The 17,105-nt window shown below is 41.9% G+C and overlaps 1 protein-coding gene across 1 annotated transcript in view; it reads right to left on the bottom strand.

The window, feature by feature from the left end:
• rasgrf1 (Ras protein specific guanine nucleotide releasing factor 1) overlaps positions 1-15,057 on the bottom strand; it is a 29,503-nt gene extending 14,446 nt beyond the window's left edge. Inside the window, exons 1-14 of the mRNA XM_029757605.1 lie at positions 14,189-15,057; positions 10,106-10,212; positions 9,148-9,295; positions 8,203-8,298; positions 7,844-8,097; positions 7,335-7,414; positions 7,012-7,205; positions 6,435-6,544; positions 6,171-6,289; positions 2,658-2,818; positions 2,269-2,332; positions 1,889-2,031; positions 1,656-1,738; positions 1,298-1,546 (exon numbers count right to left, since the gene is read on the bottom strand). Of these exons, the coding sequence (XP_029613465.1) occupies positions 1,298-1,546; positions 1,656-1,738; positions 1,889-2,031; positions 2,269-2,332; positions 2,658-2,818; positions 6,171-6,289; positions 6,435-6,544; positions 7,012-7,205; positions 7,335-7,414; positions 7,844-8,097; positions 8,203-8,298; positions 9,148-9,295; positions 10,106-10,212; positions 14,189-14,464 (2,084 nt within the window). The 5' untranslated portion in view covers positions 14,465-15,057. The remainder of the gene's footprint in view (positions 1-1,297; positions 1,547-1,655; positions 1,739-1,888; positions 2,032-2,268; positions 2,333-2,657; positions 2,819-6,170; positions 6,290-6,434; positions 6,545-7,011; positions 7,206-7,334; positions 7,415-7,843; positions 8,098-8,202; positions 8,299-9,147; positions 9,296-10,105; positions 10,213-14,188) is intronic.
• Between the last annotated feature and the right edge of the window lie 2,048 nt (positions 15,058-17,105).

Here is a 17,105-nt window from a genome sequence, read left to right as displayed (position 1 = left end):
GTTGCAAATAACAAGGAGATCAGAATTATCCATGTATTTTTGTGTTGTATTGATAGTCCTGTGTAGCTCAGTTGATAGAGCGTGGCACTTGCAGCGCCAGGCTTGTGGGTTCGATTCCCACGGGGGACCAGTATGAATAAAAATGTATGCACTCACTACTAAGTCGCTCTGGATAAGAGTGTCTGCTAAATGACTAAAATGTAAATAAATCAATACATTGTCAACAAGGCAAGATGGTGCTTCTGCAGTCCTGTTTGTCTTTTTTGAATCTGATACAATGTTGCTGAAAACCTCTCCCACTCACTGCCACCCTCCTTGCGACCTCACGGGTTCCCATAAATAGCGCAGCGAGTGACAGAGCAAATAGCCATGCTGCTGACACAAGCATCAGAGTGGCGGTGGCTCACAGAGACATGACAGGCTCCACATGAAAACATGCTGCATGGTGTGGGCATGGGGAGGGAGCTCCCCCTGATCTGAGCCTGGGAGCTAGGCTCACTCTCCTGGGCAGGAGAGAGGGTCTGCTCTGGTCGACAACATGCACCATAAATATTTCATACTATAGATCCTCTGCAGAACAGAGAGGGTGGGGTCCTGCAGCAGAGAGGCCAGTTGCTAAGGTGACAGCAACAAAGCCCTGCTGAGACGCTCTTAGGCAGGCAGAAGAAGAGGCTGGGCCCAATTACTGCCTTCTCACACAGAACACACACCAACCACACTATCACACACAGACATGACCTCTACCCAGCTCTCCTCACCTCACCTTCCATCACACACACAGACATGACCTCTACCCAGCTCTCCTCACCTCACCTTCCATCACACACACAGACATGACCTCTACCCAGCTCTCCTCACCTCACATCACACACACAGACATGACCTCTACCCAGCTCTCCTCACCTCACCTTCCATCACACACACGTGCAGGCACGCAGACACACAAACACGCGCCCACGCACATGCACCCACCCACACACACACGCACAAACACACACGGTAAAGAAGTAATACTGTGGGCTGTGGAAAAAGAGCTGTGAGGAGATCAGTGGTGGGCTAGAGGAGAGAGAGCCAGCCAGAGGAGGCCAGAGGCTGCTGGGCCTGTCAGGGGATGTTATCATCACCAGCCCTAACTACAGCCCTCTTTACTGTGTAGGGGCCATGGCCATGCAAAAACACTGACAATGTATCATCTTTAAACAGCACTAGGCATGAGATAGATTTAGAGATTTTTCTGACTGTGTTGGTCAAAGTCAAGGCTAAATGGTAAAGCATTAGCAGCTCTTTTATGCCTTACCGGGCTGGGATGGCACTGATGGGCTTTTTGTAGATAGTGATGAGTTTGTCCAGCACCACATCGGCGCTGGTGAACACGCGGTAGGAATGCAAGAAGGTGTTGAGGAAGTCGATCGAGAGGAAGCGCAGGTCGGTCAGTCTCTCTAGAAGTCTTTCCACGCTGGCATAGCGGATCTGCAGCACCTTACATGAGTTCATCATCTTACTGAAACGGATGTCCACGTCATCGCAGTACAGGCTGGCGTCAGACCTGCTCACAGAAAAAAACCACAAACACATATGAAAACACTAGAACACACAAATAAAGACACCATGATAATCCCATTGACTGTTTGGCTGTAGTTGTGAATGGGGCTTACTTGATCATCTGTGGCACGGTGACTTTAGAGTTCTCCTCAAATGCATTCATCATAAGCCCATTGCAGCGGATGTTGTCTATGCACTGTAAGGGAGAAGAAGGGAAGGTTAAGGGAGAGGAAAGGTGTGTGTACAGCCACTCTGCAGACAGACATCCAGGCCCCATGTCTCCCTGCTGGAGACAGACAGACGTGATGCATTCAGAGTAAAGCAGAGGAGAGCAGAGCAGACGTGCCTGGCTGATGTCACTGGTCCAGGCAGATTTCTCCTGCCGCGAAGAGGCCACCAGGATCACTGTGAACGACTGGCCTTCTTTAGGCTCCACCACGATTTTAAAGTCCAGGTGCTCCATGTCCTGTACACCCTTGTCTGGTTTGGCTTTGGGCAAAACAAACACAGAGGTGAATAGGAGAAATGGGTCATTACCATGGCATAAATGAGAGGTTTATTGTACTTCTAAATGATGGTGAACAGATGAAACTTGCAGGGAGGCTATAGCTAGTATACTTCATAAAAGTGTAATACTAAATACTTATCATATGTTACACTCTACATACAGTAAGCATATGTGCTCCATATTTCAGTGAGATAGGAATGAAACAGTGTGGTGCTTACACTCATCATCTGTCCCCTCGGGGTCTTCCAGAAGAGTGCAGTCAATAAGAGAGACCACGCCATTCTGAGAACAACATACAATATACAATATGCATTAGCACATTCACAACCACATTCCAAGAATCCCCTCCACTACTGAATAATCAATAACAATATGACTTACATTATTATGTAGCAACACATATAGACCTACAGGTCAATAAACAGAGTAAATCAGCACCCAAGTAATAAGGGACTCCTTAAGAGGATGGGTTGACTTCAATATCATAGGACCATGATTATATGTATTGGTATTAACGAAAGCCTCATCTATGTATTGTAATTTGTTTTGGTCCAGGATGCATCTTAAGAGATTGTATAGCAGGCTCAGCAGCCCAGTGTAGGCCCACCTTGGTGAGGTGCAGCTTCCCTCCAGAGCCCCTGGTGCAGATGATGACATGCTTGGAGAAGAGGAAGCACTGCCTCTCCCCTTCCTTCTTCAGAGTCAGAGAGCCCAGTCGCCCACGGGTGATCTTACCCTTCTCACTCATTGGCACCTGGATGAGAGAGCCTGTATGGCAGAAGGGGGAGAGACATACAGCAGGGAGTCCAGTTAGTGATGAGGGCCCACAGATCAACTGTACTGCAAGACTGGGGGCATATATACATACTGTAGGGTTAACTTTTTAGTGACAGGGCAGTATTCGGAAATTCGGATGAATGACGTGCCCAAATTAAACTGCCTACTACTCGTGCTCAGAACGTAGGATATGCATATTATTAGTAGATGTGGATAGAAAACACTCTGAAGTTTCTAAAACTGTTTGAATGATGTCTGTAAGTATAACAGAACTCATATGGCAGGCAAAAATCTGAGAAAGAATCCAACCAGGAAGTGGTTTGTAGTTTTTCAAGACTGGGCCTATTCAGTATACAGTGATTAACTTGTTGGGGATAGGGGGCAGTATTTGCACAGCCGGATAAAAAACGTACCCAATTTAATCTGGTTACTACTCCTGCCCAGTAACTAGAATATGCATATAATTGTTTGATTCGGATAGAAAACACCCTAAAGTTTCTAAAACTGTTTGAATGGTGTCTGTGAGTATAACAGAACTCATTTGGCAGGCAAAAACCTGAGAAGGTTTCATGCAGGAAGTGGCCTGTCTGACAAGGTGTTGTTGTTCTTGCTTCTGTTTATTGAAGAGTCAGGATCTTAGCTGTAACGTGACACTTCCTACGGCTCCAATAGGCTCTCAGAGCCCGGGAAAAACCTGAACGATGTCGAGGCAGCCCCAGTCTGAAACACATAATCGCCTTTGCCAAGTGGCCGATCAGAGGACAAAGGGCTTAGGCGCGTGCCTGAGTCGACCCAGTGATATATTTTCTTTCGGCTGTTTACCTAATTGCAGATTCCCGGTCGGAATATTATTGCTTTTTTACGAGAAAAATGGCATAAAAATTGATTTTAAACAGCGGTTGACATGCTTCGAAGTACGGTAATGAAATATTTAGAAATCTTTTGTCACGAAATGTGCCGTGCGCGTGACCGTTATTTACCATTGGGATAGTGTCTAGAACGCACGAACAAAACGTCGCTGTTGGAACATAACTATGGATTATTTTGGACCAAACCTACATTTGTTATTGAAGTAGAAGTCCTGGGAGTGCATTCTGACGAAGAACAGGAAAGGTAATCAAATTTTTCTAATAGTAAATCTGACTTTGGTGAAGGCTAAACTTGGTGGGTGTCTAAATAGCTAGCCCTGTGATGCCGGGCTATCTACTTAGAATATTGCAAAATGTGCTTTCACCGAAAAGCTATTTTAAAATCGGACATATCGAGTGCATAGAGGAGTAATGTATCTATAATTCTTAAAATAATTGTTCTGCTTTTTGTGAACGTTTATCGTGAGTAATTTAGTAAATTGTTAGTAAATTCGCCGGAAGTTTGCGGGGGGTATGCTAGTTCTGAACGTCACATGCTAATGTAAAAAGCTGGTTTTTGATATAAATATGAACTTGATTGAACAAAACATGCATGTATTGTATAACATAATGTCCTAGGTGTGTCATCTGATGAAGATCATCAAAGGTTAGTGCTGCATTTAGCTGTCTTCTGGGTTTTTGTGACATTATATGCTAGCTTGAAAAATGGGTGTCTGATTATTTCTGGCTGGGTACTCTACTGACATAATCTAATGTTTTGCTTTCGTTGTAAAGCCTTTTTGAAATCGGACAGTGTGGTTAGATTAACGAGAGTCTTGTCTTTAAATAGCTGTAAAATAGTCATATGTTTGAGAAATTGAAGTAATAGCATTTCAAAGGTATTTGAAAATCGCGCCACAGGATTCAACTGGCTGTTACGTAGGTGGGACGAATTCATCCCGCCGGTCCTAGAGAGGTTAAGAGTTCATTTTGCACTTCCTAAGGCTTCCACTAGATGTCAACAGTCTTTAGAAAGTTGTTTTAGGCTTCTATGGTGAACAGAGAGCGAACAAAGGAAGTTGGAAGTTGTTGACTCAGGAAAGGACATGAGTTCATTGGCGCGTGTTCACGTGAGAGGTAGCTGTGTTCCATTACATTTTTCAAGACATTGGAATCGTCCGGTTGGAATATTATTGAAGTTTTATGTTAAAAAGGCCCTAAAGATGGATGCTATACATCGTTTGACATGTTTCTACAAACGTAAATAGAACTTTTTTTACTTTTCGTCGTGAAATTTTCGGTGCGCTTCCTAAATTTGGAGTAGCTTACTGAACGCGCTAACAACAAGGAGGTATTTGGACATAAATTATGGACTTTATCGAACAAAAAAACATTTATTGTGGACCTGGGATTCCTGAGAGTGCATTCTGATGAAGATCATCAAAGGTAAGTGAATCTTTATAATGCTATTTATGATTTTAAATGACTCCAAAATGGCGGGTATCTGTATTGCCTGACGTTGTTTTCTGAGCGCCGTACTCAGATTATTGCAAAGTGTGCTTTCCCCGTGAAGCTTTTTTGAAATCTGTCACAGCGGTTGCATTAAGGAGATGTTTATCTATAATTCTTTGAATAACAGTTTAATATTTTATCAACGTTTATGATGAGTATTTCTATAAATTGATGTGCTCATTCACCGGAAGTTTTTGAAGGAAAAACATTTCTGAACATTACGGGCCAATGTAAAATGGGGTTTTTGAATATAAATATGAACTTTATCGAGCAAAACATACATGTATTGTGTAATATGATGTCCTATGAGTGCCATCTGATGAAGATCATCAAAGGTTAGTGCTTAATTTTAGCTGTATTTCTGTTTTTTGTGACGCCTGTCCTTGCTTTGAAAATGGCTGTGGCTTTTATTTTTTAGGCACTGTCCTAACATAATCTAATGTTTTGCTTTCGCTGTAAAGCCTTTTTGAAATTGGACAACGTGGCTGGATTAAGGAGAAGTGTATCTTTAAAATGGTGTAAAATAGTAGTATGTTTGAGAAATTTGAATTATGAGATTTTTGCTGTTTTGAATTTGCCACCCTGCTATTTCACTGGCTGTGTCCCATATAGCCCAGAGAGGTTAAACCATATCTCTATATGATTTTCCTCTTCTTTATATGTCCATCAAAGTCCGTTGGGGATGTATGACATTTATAGTCCCTGACTCACTGTCGGATTGCCTCCCAACAGCCTGATTACCCTTGGAAATGAAAGAGTCGGCCCACTTTCAGTACATGCTATAAAGGCAGACAGGATTATATTGCCCAAGCCGCTGGTTAAGTCTTTCCTTATGGAGGCTCAGGTAAGCCTATGGAGGTTTGAAGTTGTGAGAACACAAAGGCACTGGTAGTCAAACAGTTGCGAGGTAGAAAATCCACCTCTATGATTCTGTCTTTATGTGGGATCTTGGGTTCCTTTGTGTATCTTCTCTCAGAGCTTACCTTGTCTGACGAACGTCTGGCTGGTGTCAAGGAGGATCTCGCAGCCCTCTACGATCATGCGCTCAATGGCCAGGTTCTTCCTGATGTTCTCTGTCTCACTCACCTCGTCATGCATGATTCTATGGGCAGAGAGGTTGGTCTTTTCACATTTGGAATGTCATTGTATTCACTTTGTCAGTGTGTATGCATTCTGTACAGTAAGCATGATAAACTGAGGTGTCCTGTGTGCTGCTTTGGCACTATAAGGTGGTAGGGCAGGTATACCTGGACAGCTCCTCCAGCTTTGACTTGGCGTAGTCCAGACTTGTCCTCTCCACATGCTCATGTGGTGTGTGGGCCAGGAGCTCATGGAGAGTAAGAATGTAGCGGGGAATCTGGAGTGACAGAGAATGAATAGGGGCAGGTGAGTCACACACACTTACATACAAGATTGCGTGCAAACACACACACACACACACACAGACACACACCTACACACAGACACAGACACAATCAAACTCATTGCAGCAGATCAGTAGGGACCTCTATGCACATCCACAGTCATCAGCAGAAATGTATTACCAACACAGCAGAGTCCAAAGTAGGCCCCAGTGGAGCAGACTGCACTGAAATTGCATGCCTTGCCAGAAAAGAGCCATTATGAAACCCTGAGCTTCACAAACAACCAGTTTATGTGTTTATGAAAAAAACAACAGGGATATTCATGTGAGACAAATGTCTGCTCTGTTGTTGGTGATCAATGGAGGAGCCTTTGTCTGAAGAGAGAGAGCTGTTTGAGCTGAGAGACGGGGACTGGACAGTCAATGAGAAGACAGTGGAGTGTACAGTACTGTATGCCTACCTGGAACATGGGGTAGGTGAGGAAGGTCTCCAGAGTCCTCTCCTCACAGTCTGGCTTGGCCTCATACTGTTTCAGCAGCTTGTCAAAGTCTCGGTTCTGTTTACAGTGTGCCAGGATCTGCAGACTGTACTGGTGGTTCCTCACAAACTCCTGGTAGATGTTCAACATTGGCAGCAGGATGTCAAACAGGTCAGCTGTGAAGAGAGAGGACCAAGAAGTGAATGAGAGATTGTCCCAATTGACCTCATACATCATTTATCATAGTATTATCATATTCATCCATCCATTGAATGACCCTGAAAAAAGCATTTTAGTCAGCTTACCCAAAACTAATGTTGGCCAGCTTGCTATTCTTGCTTTCAACCCTTGGTAGAATATTTGATGCAGAAACATGATGGTCTCACTAAAGTAAAGGGGAAATTAACAAGACGTTAAGTGTCCATTCTGAGAAAAATAGACACTAGCCATAGTTAGGTGAAAAGGATTCAAACATGCAACAGTGAATATGCCTGTATGTGCAAGTGTGTTAAGATTTTATACCGCTGCACTTGCCTCTTGACAGGTCGTCATTGCAAATAAGAATCTGTTCTTAATTGACTTACCTATATAAATAAAGGTTAAATAAAATACAAAAGAAACATCTTAGAATGAGGCTTTGACGAAGCATAATGCCATCACATCTCAGGGTTATTATGTTTTCATTATCGACCATAGTTGTAATGCATGAACATAAAATCCTACAGCATTGAGACAGTCATATCACTGTCTCTCTGAGAGGTGAGAGACAGCAGTGTGAGTGGTTAGCTTAGCATGATCATCTACAGCTGCACACCTGTTGAGGAAGATGCTGCTGACGTCGTCGTGGGTGATGGGTGGTTTCTTGGAGCTGGCAGCCATACGGAGCGGTCGGAGGAAATTGTTGACCAGGATGTGGAGCTGCTGGACATACTCAGCCTCAGAGTCCAGCATGCTGAACACCACCTGGTTCCTCTTCCTCATGCTCTCGGCGTGGGGAGACCGGATGTAGTCCTGGATGATGGTCTTCCACTTCCTCCTGCACATCCAACCTCGTAGGAAACTCTGCACCTAGCAGACCATGGGAATCATGGGGAATGTAAGGTGAGTTTTTTTCCTGCATCATTGGCAAAAACACTGAAAATAGAGTAGAACATATTTTGTGTAAATATGTACTTTTTTTATTTTCTTGAGTTCAGAGTCATCATCTTCACTGGGTTCGGCTGTTGGACTCGACTGGATCTTCCCGTTGTCTTTGTGCAGCCCGGAAATCTGCCAGAGAGGACAGCCACAGACAGGATCCACCAGTCATCATCACTCACAACCTGCTCTCCATGTTTCCTCTTCACTTGACAGCGTATTAACAAAGTGACTATGTCAAATGAAATTAGAGGCTGTCAAAGCTGCCAACTCTGACATGTGGTAGTGGTGGTGGCAATACCAACTCTGTTCACTTGGCTGATATCTCTACATCAGCACTTATTTCCATTGGTTAGAAATGCAGACTCACACTGTGTGATACTGTGCTGCTGTACATAGAAAAGCCATAAATGTGCTGCACAAAAGAGCTGGGAGCTACTCAGAACTGTCTGAAGGTAAGTGTCCCCATTTACTTTGTATAGGCTGAAAGAGTTTATTGTTATCTTTTTTTGCGGGGGGGGGGGTAGCACTCTGTATAATAAAGCCTTGTTCATGCATATTCAGCACACCATTTCATTTCAAGCCCCACATTTGCACATTAAAGTAACATGACTATTTGATCTGAAGAATACAGCAGGGAGCATAGCTCTATTGGAGGGATTGCTTATGAGTGGAGATGTAAAGTGGTGGGTCTGCACACATCTCTTTGTGACAGAGCGGCACACCCAATCTATCCCAATCTCTCTCTCTCTCTCGTATTATTCAATAATATAGACATAAAGAAACAACTAGTACAGTCATTATCCATTTTTGTTTACTCAGATGACAAAATCCTAGAAATCTTGAGCGGTGCTCCTGAGAGATATTTCACTGTACTGTAGTTGCGCTAGATCCCACACAAGCTCCAAACGCTTTCCTGTTAAGTAAAAAATAAACATAACAATCCCCCACTGAGGCAGAAGGAATCATAATGAATATTACCTCTGATTTTAGCCGTTCAATCTCTATTTCCCCATCCTCTATCTGTTGTCGAAGTTGCTTAGCAACCGTTTTCTCTGTCTCCACGATCTGAATTAGATGGAGATACTTCTGCATGAGCGTCTCGTGCTCCGTGGCCAGGTTCCTGTAACTGTGGACAGGAAACACACACTCACACACACTGCAGCAACTCTCCACAGACGTGTTTCCATACTTTCAGAGGTCCAGATAGACACACGCAAGACTGTATGCTCCCCAATGCAGACTGTATACATCCACCACTCTACCCCTGCCCTACAGACACATGTGCAGCCATACAGACCTCAGGTCTATGAACAGCCTCATAATGCAGTGGCGTAAATATTAATATCTTTTGTGCTCAGTGAAGTGTAGCTACAGTACATTGCTGCACATGTCTCAGCAGATAACCAACCAAAATACAGCAGGGCCATATTGTTAAGAATATCCTCAGAGCTGTGCCCAAATCCACAGTCACAATAGACCACCAATCATCACAACGGCACTTCTTATTTCACAATGATTATTATACAGTAAGCTACGTCACCAGTCACCCGGTTTCATTCAACTGAAATTACACAATACCAATTTACTACTAACAGTTCAATAACAACACCTGCAACCAGAGTATATCAGGAATACGGTTTAACATGAGCTGCATACAAACTATTACCTCAGGTGACACGAATGTTTAAAAATCCTTCTCAAGGTCCCTATCAGGTTTTCTACAGCATTTGTCCCCAGAAATGTACATCAAAAACATTGCCTTAATGCTGCATGACAGTTCTATCACATCTCAACAGAGTCAAGCTGTACATTTCAAATCATACATCATGCCTTATCTAAGAGATTACACCCATCCATACAGTAGACATCAATAATAGCACGTGTGTGTTAATGTAGGTGTTGACTGGGTAGACAGGTTGCAATAGAGGCCTGGTACCTGGCATGTGTTATTGCAGCCACCCATTCATCACCGTCCTTTACATCCTCTGTACGCAACTCCAGGGCTTTCTGGTTTTCATGGGTGAAATTTACAGTGAAGTAGTACTGAAACACACAGAAAAAAACAAAGGCTTAATTAGCTCTAAAACACATTACTACATTGCATGGGTAAAGCGGCATTTGGATTCTTAGTTTTTTAATGTATGAGAAAAAGTATTTTCTCAATCCATAGAAATCTAAATGAGCTATCATATTATAACCACAAAATGCAACGAAAAGGTCAGACAATGCACAGTATAGCAGCTACAACACAAACATAGTTACACAAAAATTATATTTTAACAGAAGATTATGAAGAGTATTTCTGTCCAAAAAAATCTGTGTGCTGCAGACACACATCATTGAAACCTTGAACCCTCTCACAATCTAAGCTTGTGTGTACCCTTTCTCATTGTTGACATTAGGGGAGTACATTGCACAGGTGAGCGTGGTGAAAGGAAACCCACATCCTCACCCACCAGCTCGATCAATGGGGATTTTAGTATAAAGCCTCTCCTGACTGTCTGGCTGCCTGGCCGCCTAACCGCCTGGCCACCTGACCGCGTTACCGCCTGACCGGCTGTCTGATCGCCTGGCTGCCTGGATGGCTCCGGATCCCAGGAGGAAAAGCCATAAGACATGTAAGCTGGAGGCATTGCCAATTACATAACTGTGCACTACCTGTTACCTAGCAACTCCACTCTGTGCGAATGGATAGGCTCTTAGCGCTACTTGTCTCACTCCATTTTAACTAAGCTGGCCTTCTCTACGCTGAATTCCCCAGCACCACTAGGTCTGTGTACGAACCATCACAGTCACTTAACGATCATAGACCATCCACATTATCTGGTGGATTAAAAGTTAATTTCAGACCTTGCCAGACCCTGTTTTGTACATATAGTAAATTTCTTAACTGTTGTACATTTACATCATTAACATACGCTAACTTTTCTTTCCTCAAATAAGAATCTCAGTGCACTTTTCTTTTGAAAATATACACCAAATGTACCAAAACACACAATGATTGGCATGGCAAGATAGGAAAAGATCAGTGCTGCTTGGCAAAAGAACAGCCTGCATTATCACATCTCACACATTGGAATCACACTCAAGGTTAAAAATGTGACTCCTAGTGTGTACTTTGGCAGCAGCCATGTTGAACGAATGCCCAGCCTAATCTTTGGCCAACAGGAACCCATCAACCTGCACCTCATCACTATTCATGGCTGAATGGTATTCATCCTTCCTTCAAAGATAATCGGATCTATTTTTTTCAGGGATGCATGCTTGTTGTTGTAGTTTTCCTTCATCCTCTCTCTAAAAGCAGAAAGTGGCTTATTTAACACACAGCCTGCTTCATGCTTTATGTTTACAGCTGAATCATAACACACACACTTTCAATGTTTTTTTTAAGGAAGTCAATCAGGGTCTCAACTTATACAAACCAGCATACCATGACTATTGAAGATAATATTTAGTTTAGAACTACTTGGCATCAAAAGATCTTCCCTCTGAGACGAGTCCACTCCCCCAACCTATTTTAATCAACTTTCATATTGTATTTTGTCTCCGTTGTTCATTCAGTTAAGCCTTAAACTCGATTGAACTTTAAAAGTCTACATCTCAAATCCTAGGGTTGTCACAGATTTAGGCGGTTGACTGTCTCTGTGCCATCCTATATCTTATCATTCAGGATGAACTTGCTATTGGTGTGCAAACAAGGTGCATGGTCTATGGTTATGCATACTCATAAGGCATACATATACTGCTCATTCTTCTATATTAAAGAAATTACCTATCGTTTATTATTTATTGCTCATCGCTCACATTGACTGGCCAATGAACACTCACTAATGTGAGAATACGGTGGTGTTCTTGTTTTTGAATAAACAATTGCTATGAGAAGTAATGTATGTTGGCTTGGATATGTTAGTAGGATGCAATGGGGTGTGACAAATATATTCTGAGCTATGTAACATTGTATTGAGTTGTGAACAGAGCCTGTTGACTCTGGCAGCTATGGAGTAAGACAGATGAGAATGGATCATTCCTTCACAAATACAGACTATCAAAACAACATTATAACCTTGTGTTTTGTTGTAGTAAGCCATCCAATAATCATGTTGAAAAGGATGGATCAAAAGATGGAAATTCCTGACAAATTCCTCTGAAACAATTTGCACGTTCATGATATGAGGAGTTTTCATTCTCTAATGAGGGGAACTGGGAGAGCAAAATATTAGCCAATATGCCACATATTGCTTTGTCAGCACAGGGACAGCTGTTCACAGGAAAGGCCTGGACTCACTTTGGACTGCAGCCTATGCAGTCATGGATAGGGACTGCAGACAGAGTAAACAGAACTACTAGCAGATAGAGCCTCAATCCAATGATCCTACACACAAAACATTCCACAATCATTACATCATCCTTCATGAGCACAATATGAACTTTCCTTTTCAGTAATAGAGAACACAAAGATTGCAGCACCATCAATTATTCTGTTTTTCATGACTGTTTTTTGTAAGGAACGTTAAACAAGATGAGCCATATAAGAAGATGAAAAGTATCAGTTAACCATCTTATTGAAGTAAGGAAGTAGGATCTTATGGTGTCTACTTCTACAGGTTTAGGCTTCTCCAGCATTGTAAATCATATGTTTCATTAGTTAAAAGTACTGGAGAGGAAATATATTTTTTAGCTACTTTGCAACTACTTAGCATGTTAGCTAACCATAACTCTTTAACCTAACTCCTAATCTTAACCTTAACCCTTTAACCTAACGCCTAAACTTAACCCTAACCTTAACCCTTTAACCTAACTCCTAAACTTAACCCTAACCTTAAAGTGCCTCGGATTTACTAACAGAATAATACAAAATGCTCTGAGACCAGGTTGCAGCCTATAGGAAATGGGTGATGAACATCCACAAATTAATACATACTATATTAAACGTAACATATCATACTAAATGGAGTGTCTCGGATTTACATAAATAATATGAAATGATCTGAGACCAGGTTGCAGCATCATAGGCCCACAGTAGAAGCCAATCAAGACAAACGATTGTTTTATTTTTTCTTCCAGATTTGAACAGCCTCATCCTCTGATCCCAACGTGAAGGAATAACTCATCACATTTCTCTAAGAGCAAAATACAGTGTACCAAAACATAAAAACAATAGTGACGAAGACCCCATGCCCGTTGTTTTGGCGTACGGTCTTGTTACTAAACAATATTTGCTGCAGACTCAGTTGCCGAGGTAGGATGCTATTAATAAAAACAGTGCGAGAGTTATATCAATACGTCAAACAGTGATATTACGTCAAATATCCGCAAGATGGCGACTGTGGTACGCAATAGCTTTAGCGCAATTTTCTTGAAAAAATAAAAGTGTTAACAAACTTCACTGTGAGATAACATTATGTTGGTTTGACAATAATAGTTCCATATCAACCACATGTTTTGTTTAAACATGTAGGCCTGTAGACCGTGTAGAAATACATCATTGCCAATACATTTCCTGTTTTTTTTGGTCTCAAATAATCAACCCTATATAGGCACAATGCAGCAAAACCGAATAAATACTTGTTAATAAAATACAATAAAAACAATGAAGAAAACCGCGAGGCAGCTCGGTATTCAATTAGGTGTTTATAATGGAATCATTAATCCGATGCACAGATTACATAACACACGCACGCTGAGCAAACAGTTCTTTATTGAATCTGATAGAGGCCAACTGTAGGTTATAATTTAACTGGACTGTAATGTAATACTCGCTGTGGATAAAGAGGGTTAGGATAAATAGCATAAATAATGGGGGGGGGGGGGGGGGGTACTTTTCCCCAAAATATATATGCTACATGTACTCATAACACGGAACCGTCTGATTCACATGATAACCTGCTTTCAACCTCATGAGGATATCTGCACGCCGGTAACTCGTGCATCGTTCATGTTTATTCAATGACAACCTATAACTTTACAGTCGTAAAAAAGACAAATGAAACAACGTTGTGAACTTGTATGTTATTCCTACCTGCTTTTCTAAACACTCTTTGGATGATTGTGAGGGTTTAGGTGACGGCGCTCTGTCACACACACATCCCTCCAACAGGTATAATCCCGCAGGTCGAGAGCTGGACTCGCTCTCAAAATAAAACAGCATATTTTGTAATAAAGCGAACCACTTTGTGTGCCATTTTGTGTTGTCTGAGCTCCTTTTGCTCAAGCAACCTCGCCTAGTACCATCCTTCTTTGCCAAAAGACCCAGGTAGGTGACATGACCATCATTCAGTCGTATTCCCTTCTGCATTTTTATAAGGAGACTTTGGTTGAAAAAAGCTACTTGTTCCTTACATCCTCTTAAACCCGGTACACAGACAGACGTGGACTTTCTGATTGCGGACAAGCAGTAGCCCGCTCTGCCCCTGCATTTACCATGTTGGCATGAAGTACAAAAAGAGAGAAACAAAACAAAGAAGACGGATGTATCATCCTAAATTCGTTGAGGAGATTTTAGGGCTTCAATTCCCACATTTCTACACAAAAATAAAGAAAAAACAGACCGACTATGAATTTAAACGGAGACTGGCAAAGGAAGATAATTATAGCGTGCGCGAGGTGGTTTGTCGTATTCTCACGTGAAATCTCCCGAAAACAGTGAGCTGAGCGAGACAGCGAAGTCACGTGACGTATCTTCGGGAAAACACATTTCAGAACCTTAGCCAGCGAATTCAAAACAAGTCAAAGTGAAGCCGTCGCGTGAGCTGTTGTTTTCATTCAAGAGATACCTTAGTCCTCCTGACTACTCTCATTAACCAAACATGGAAGTTGTATTATTCGTGAATTAACACTACTTTTTGAATCTAATGAGATGGAATTGTAACTCCTTGTTACTCAGAGAATGCGCTTATAAACCCAGGGTCGTTACAATACATTTCACAAGGCAGTCAGATAGTGAAAGCTCATTACCAATGGGATAGACTAGAGTAGACAGGTGGTTGGCTATATAAGGGTAGGTTCTAAGTCCATGTGGTTCACAGAAATGCCTACCATAGACCATTTTAATTGTTTTAATAAAAAAATCATAGAGCAGTTGGCCGTCTTGAATACACACTTGTAAAGGTCAGTCTTATTCACTGACATACATCAATACATGGTTTGCCTTGCCATTACATTAATGTAATCAATTTGGTTAATGACAATGTCGATTGGACATAAATCTTGAATTTCTTTAACCCATGCTTGGCAACCAGCATGTGGACCCACCTGAGCAATTCTCAGTGCCTTTTATTTCCTTGCAAAAAACGTGCTGTTTTGTTGCTGTCAGTGCTATTGCACTCTCAGCCTACCTAACAAAGGTTTGGTTGCAGTAAAATAGGGTTCAGTGACAGAAGGCATATGGTTGGAGAGCACTGTCCCATATTGCCCCTCTGGGATTAGAGTTAGATGTTTACAGAGTGGTTATCATAACACCACAGTAATCAGCACAATTTTTTAAATAACACCCAACTGATTGTTTCAACAAATTTACCATAGCACAATAACAGTGGCAATTGGTAATCAACAACTTTTATATTTAGATTATTACATGTAAATGGAACTGGCTTTAGCCTACTGTATAGAATGTTAGCATAGGCACAAATTCTATTTATTCTAGCAGAATAAAAGGAAATCCATTCTCTTCACTTCACACACATAATGCAAAGAGCTGGAGGTAGCAGAGTTCCTGTCTTATACGCTAAAACCGGGGCCTCCCTCAGAATCTGTATTAAGATTATGCTAATAGACTCTCGTCCATCTTTCCCTAACAAGGCTCTCCTCAGCCAGCCAGCCAGCCAGCCAGCCAGGTCCACACGTACCAGGGTGGCAGAGACTACCACTGAGGGCTGTTTGCTTTGCCCTGTTCTGTCTGCGTCATACACATTCCTGCTGCATTCTCCTCCCCCCCCTCTCTCTCTCGCTCTCTCTCTCGCGCTCTGCTGCTCAAGAACCACCACTGACTTATTGCAAACATAATAGGCTGTTCACAACCATGGCACAGCCATGAGGAGGTCCTTGCATCTCTTTAACCTATACTGTAGTTTAAACAGCCTTCATTGCCCTTTGGTAGCTGTCTTCTCTTGTATTATAATTCTTTGCTTTGATTAGTCCCAGGGCAGCAGATTCTTCACAGCCATTCCATAAGAGGCTTGATGACAACATTTTCAGACACAATAAATATGATAGTGCCTCTTAATGTAAATGTAATAAAATGTAATATGTTGCTGAATGATGATATTATTCGAAGCCAGCACCAGATGATAAAAAGAGCAACATCACAAGGACTCTATTTAATTATTAGATTACCTTAGCTATGTAAATCCTTTACTGTGGGACCTAACCTTCATTCCATTGGCATTACTCAAGTATAGGACATTTACAGTTCATTAAGGTGTTGGAAATCAACACCAGCGATATACTGTAATAGAATGAGAAATATTTGGGTATGTTTCAAACCAGTGAACAGGAGATATTTTTCCCTCTGCTCCCTTTTGCAGAACATGGTAGGTGTTGGATGAGTACTTTAAAGGTCATTATTGCACACTGGATCTAATTTACCCTGTTTTCATTGCTCCATAAAAAGGGAGGCACAAAAAAACTGCAGTCCAGCATCAGATAGATTGGCATGACGATAAATTCTGAGCATTGCTCATTCATTTATGTACACTACTCTGTTTACAACAATACATAATGGCATTACATAGCTCACAGTTTTCATTATTATCAGGGAACCCATTATCTGAGCTTGTTGGAGTCATTGGCATAATGTCCTGTGGCTTGTGCTAGTTCTTTGTCACAGTGGTTATATAGCTGAGCTACAAAACATGTTGTAGCACACAGGCAATATGCCTCTCTGAGCACCCAATTTGTTTAAAAGGCCAGCCTTTAATGTGGTGCTGTAAGTCATCTAA

Source organism: Salmo trutta, chromosome 7, assembly GCF_901001165.1.
Source record: "Salmo trutta chromosome 7, fSalTru1.1, whole genome shotgun sequence".
NCBI lineage: Eukaryota > Metazoa > Chordata > Actinopteri > Salmoniformes > Salmonidae > Salmo > Salmo trutta.
The sequence above is the reverse complement of the archived record's forward strand: the minus strand, read 5'-3'. Positions and strand labels throughout refer to the sequence as shown.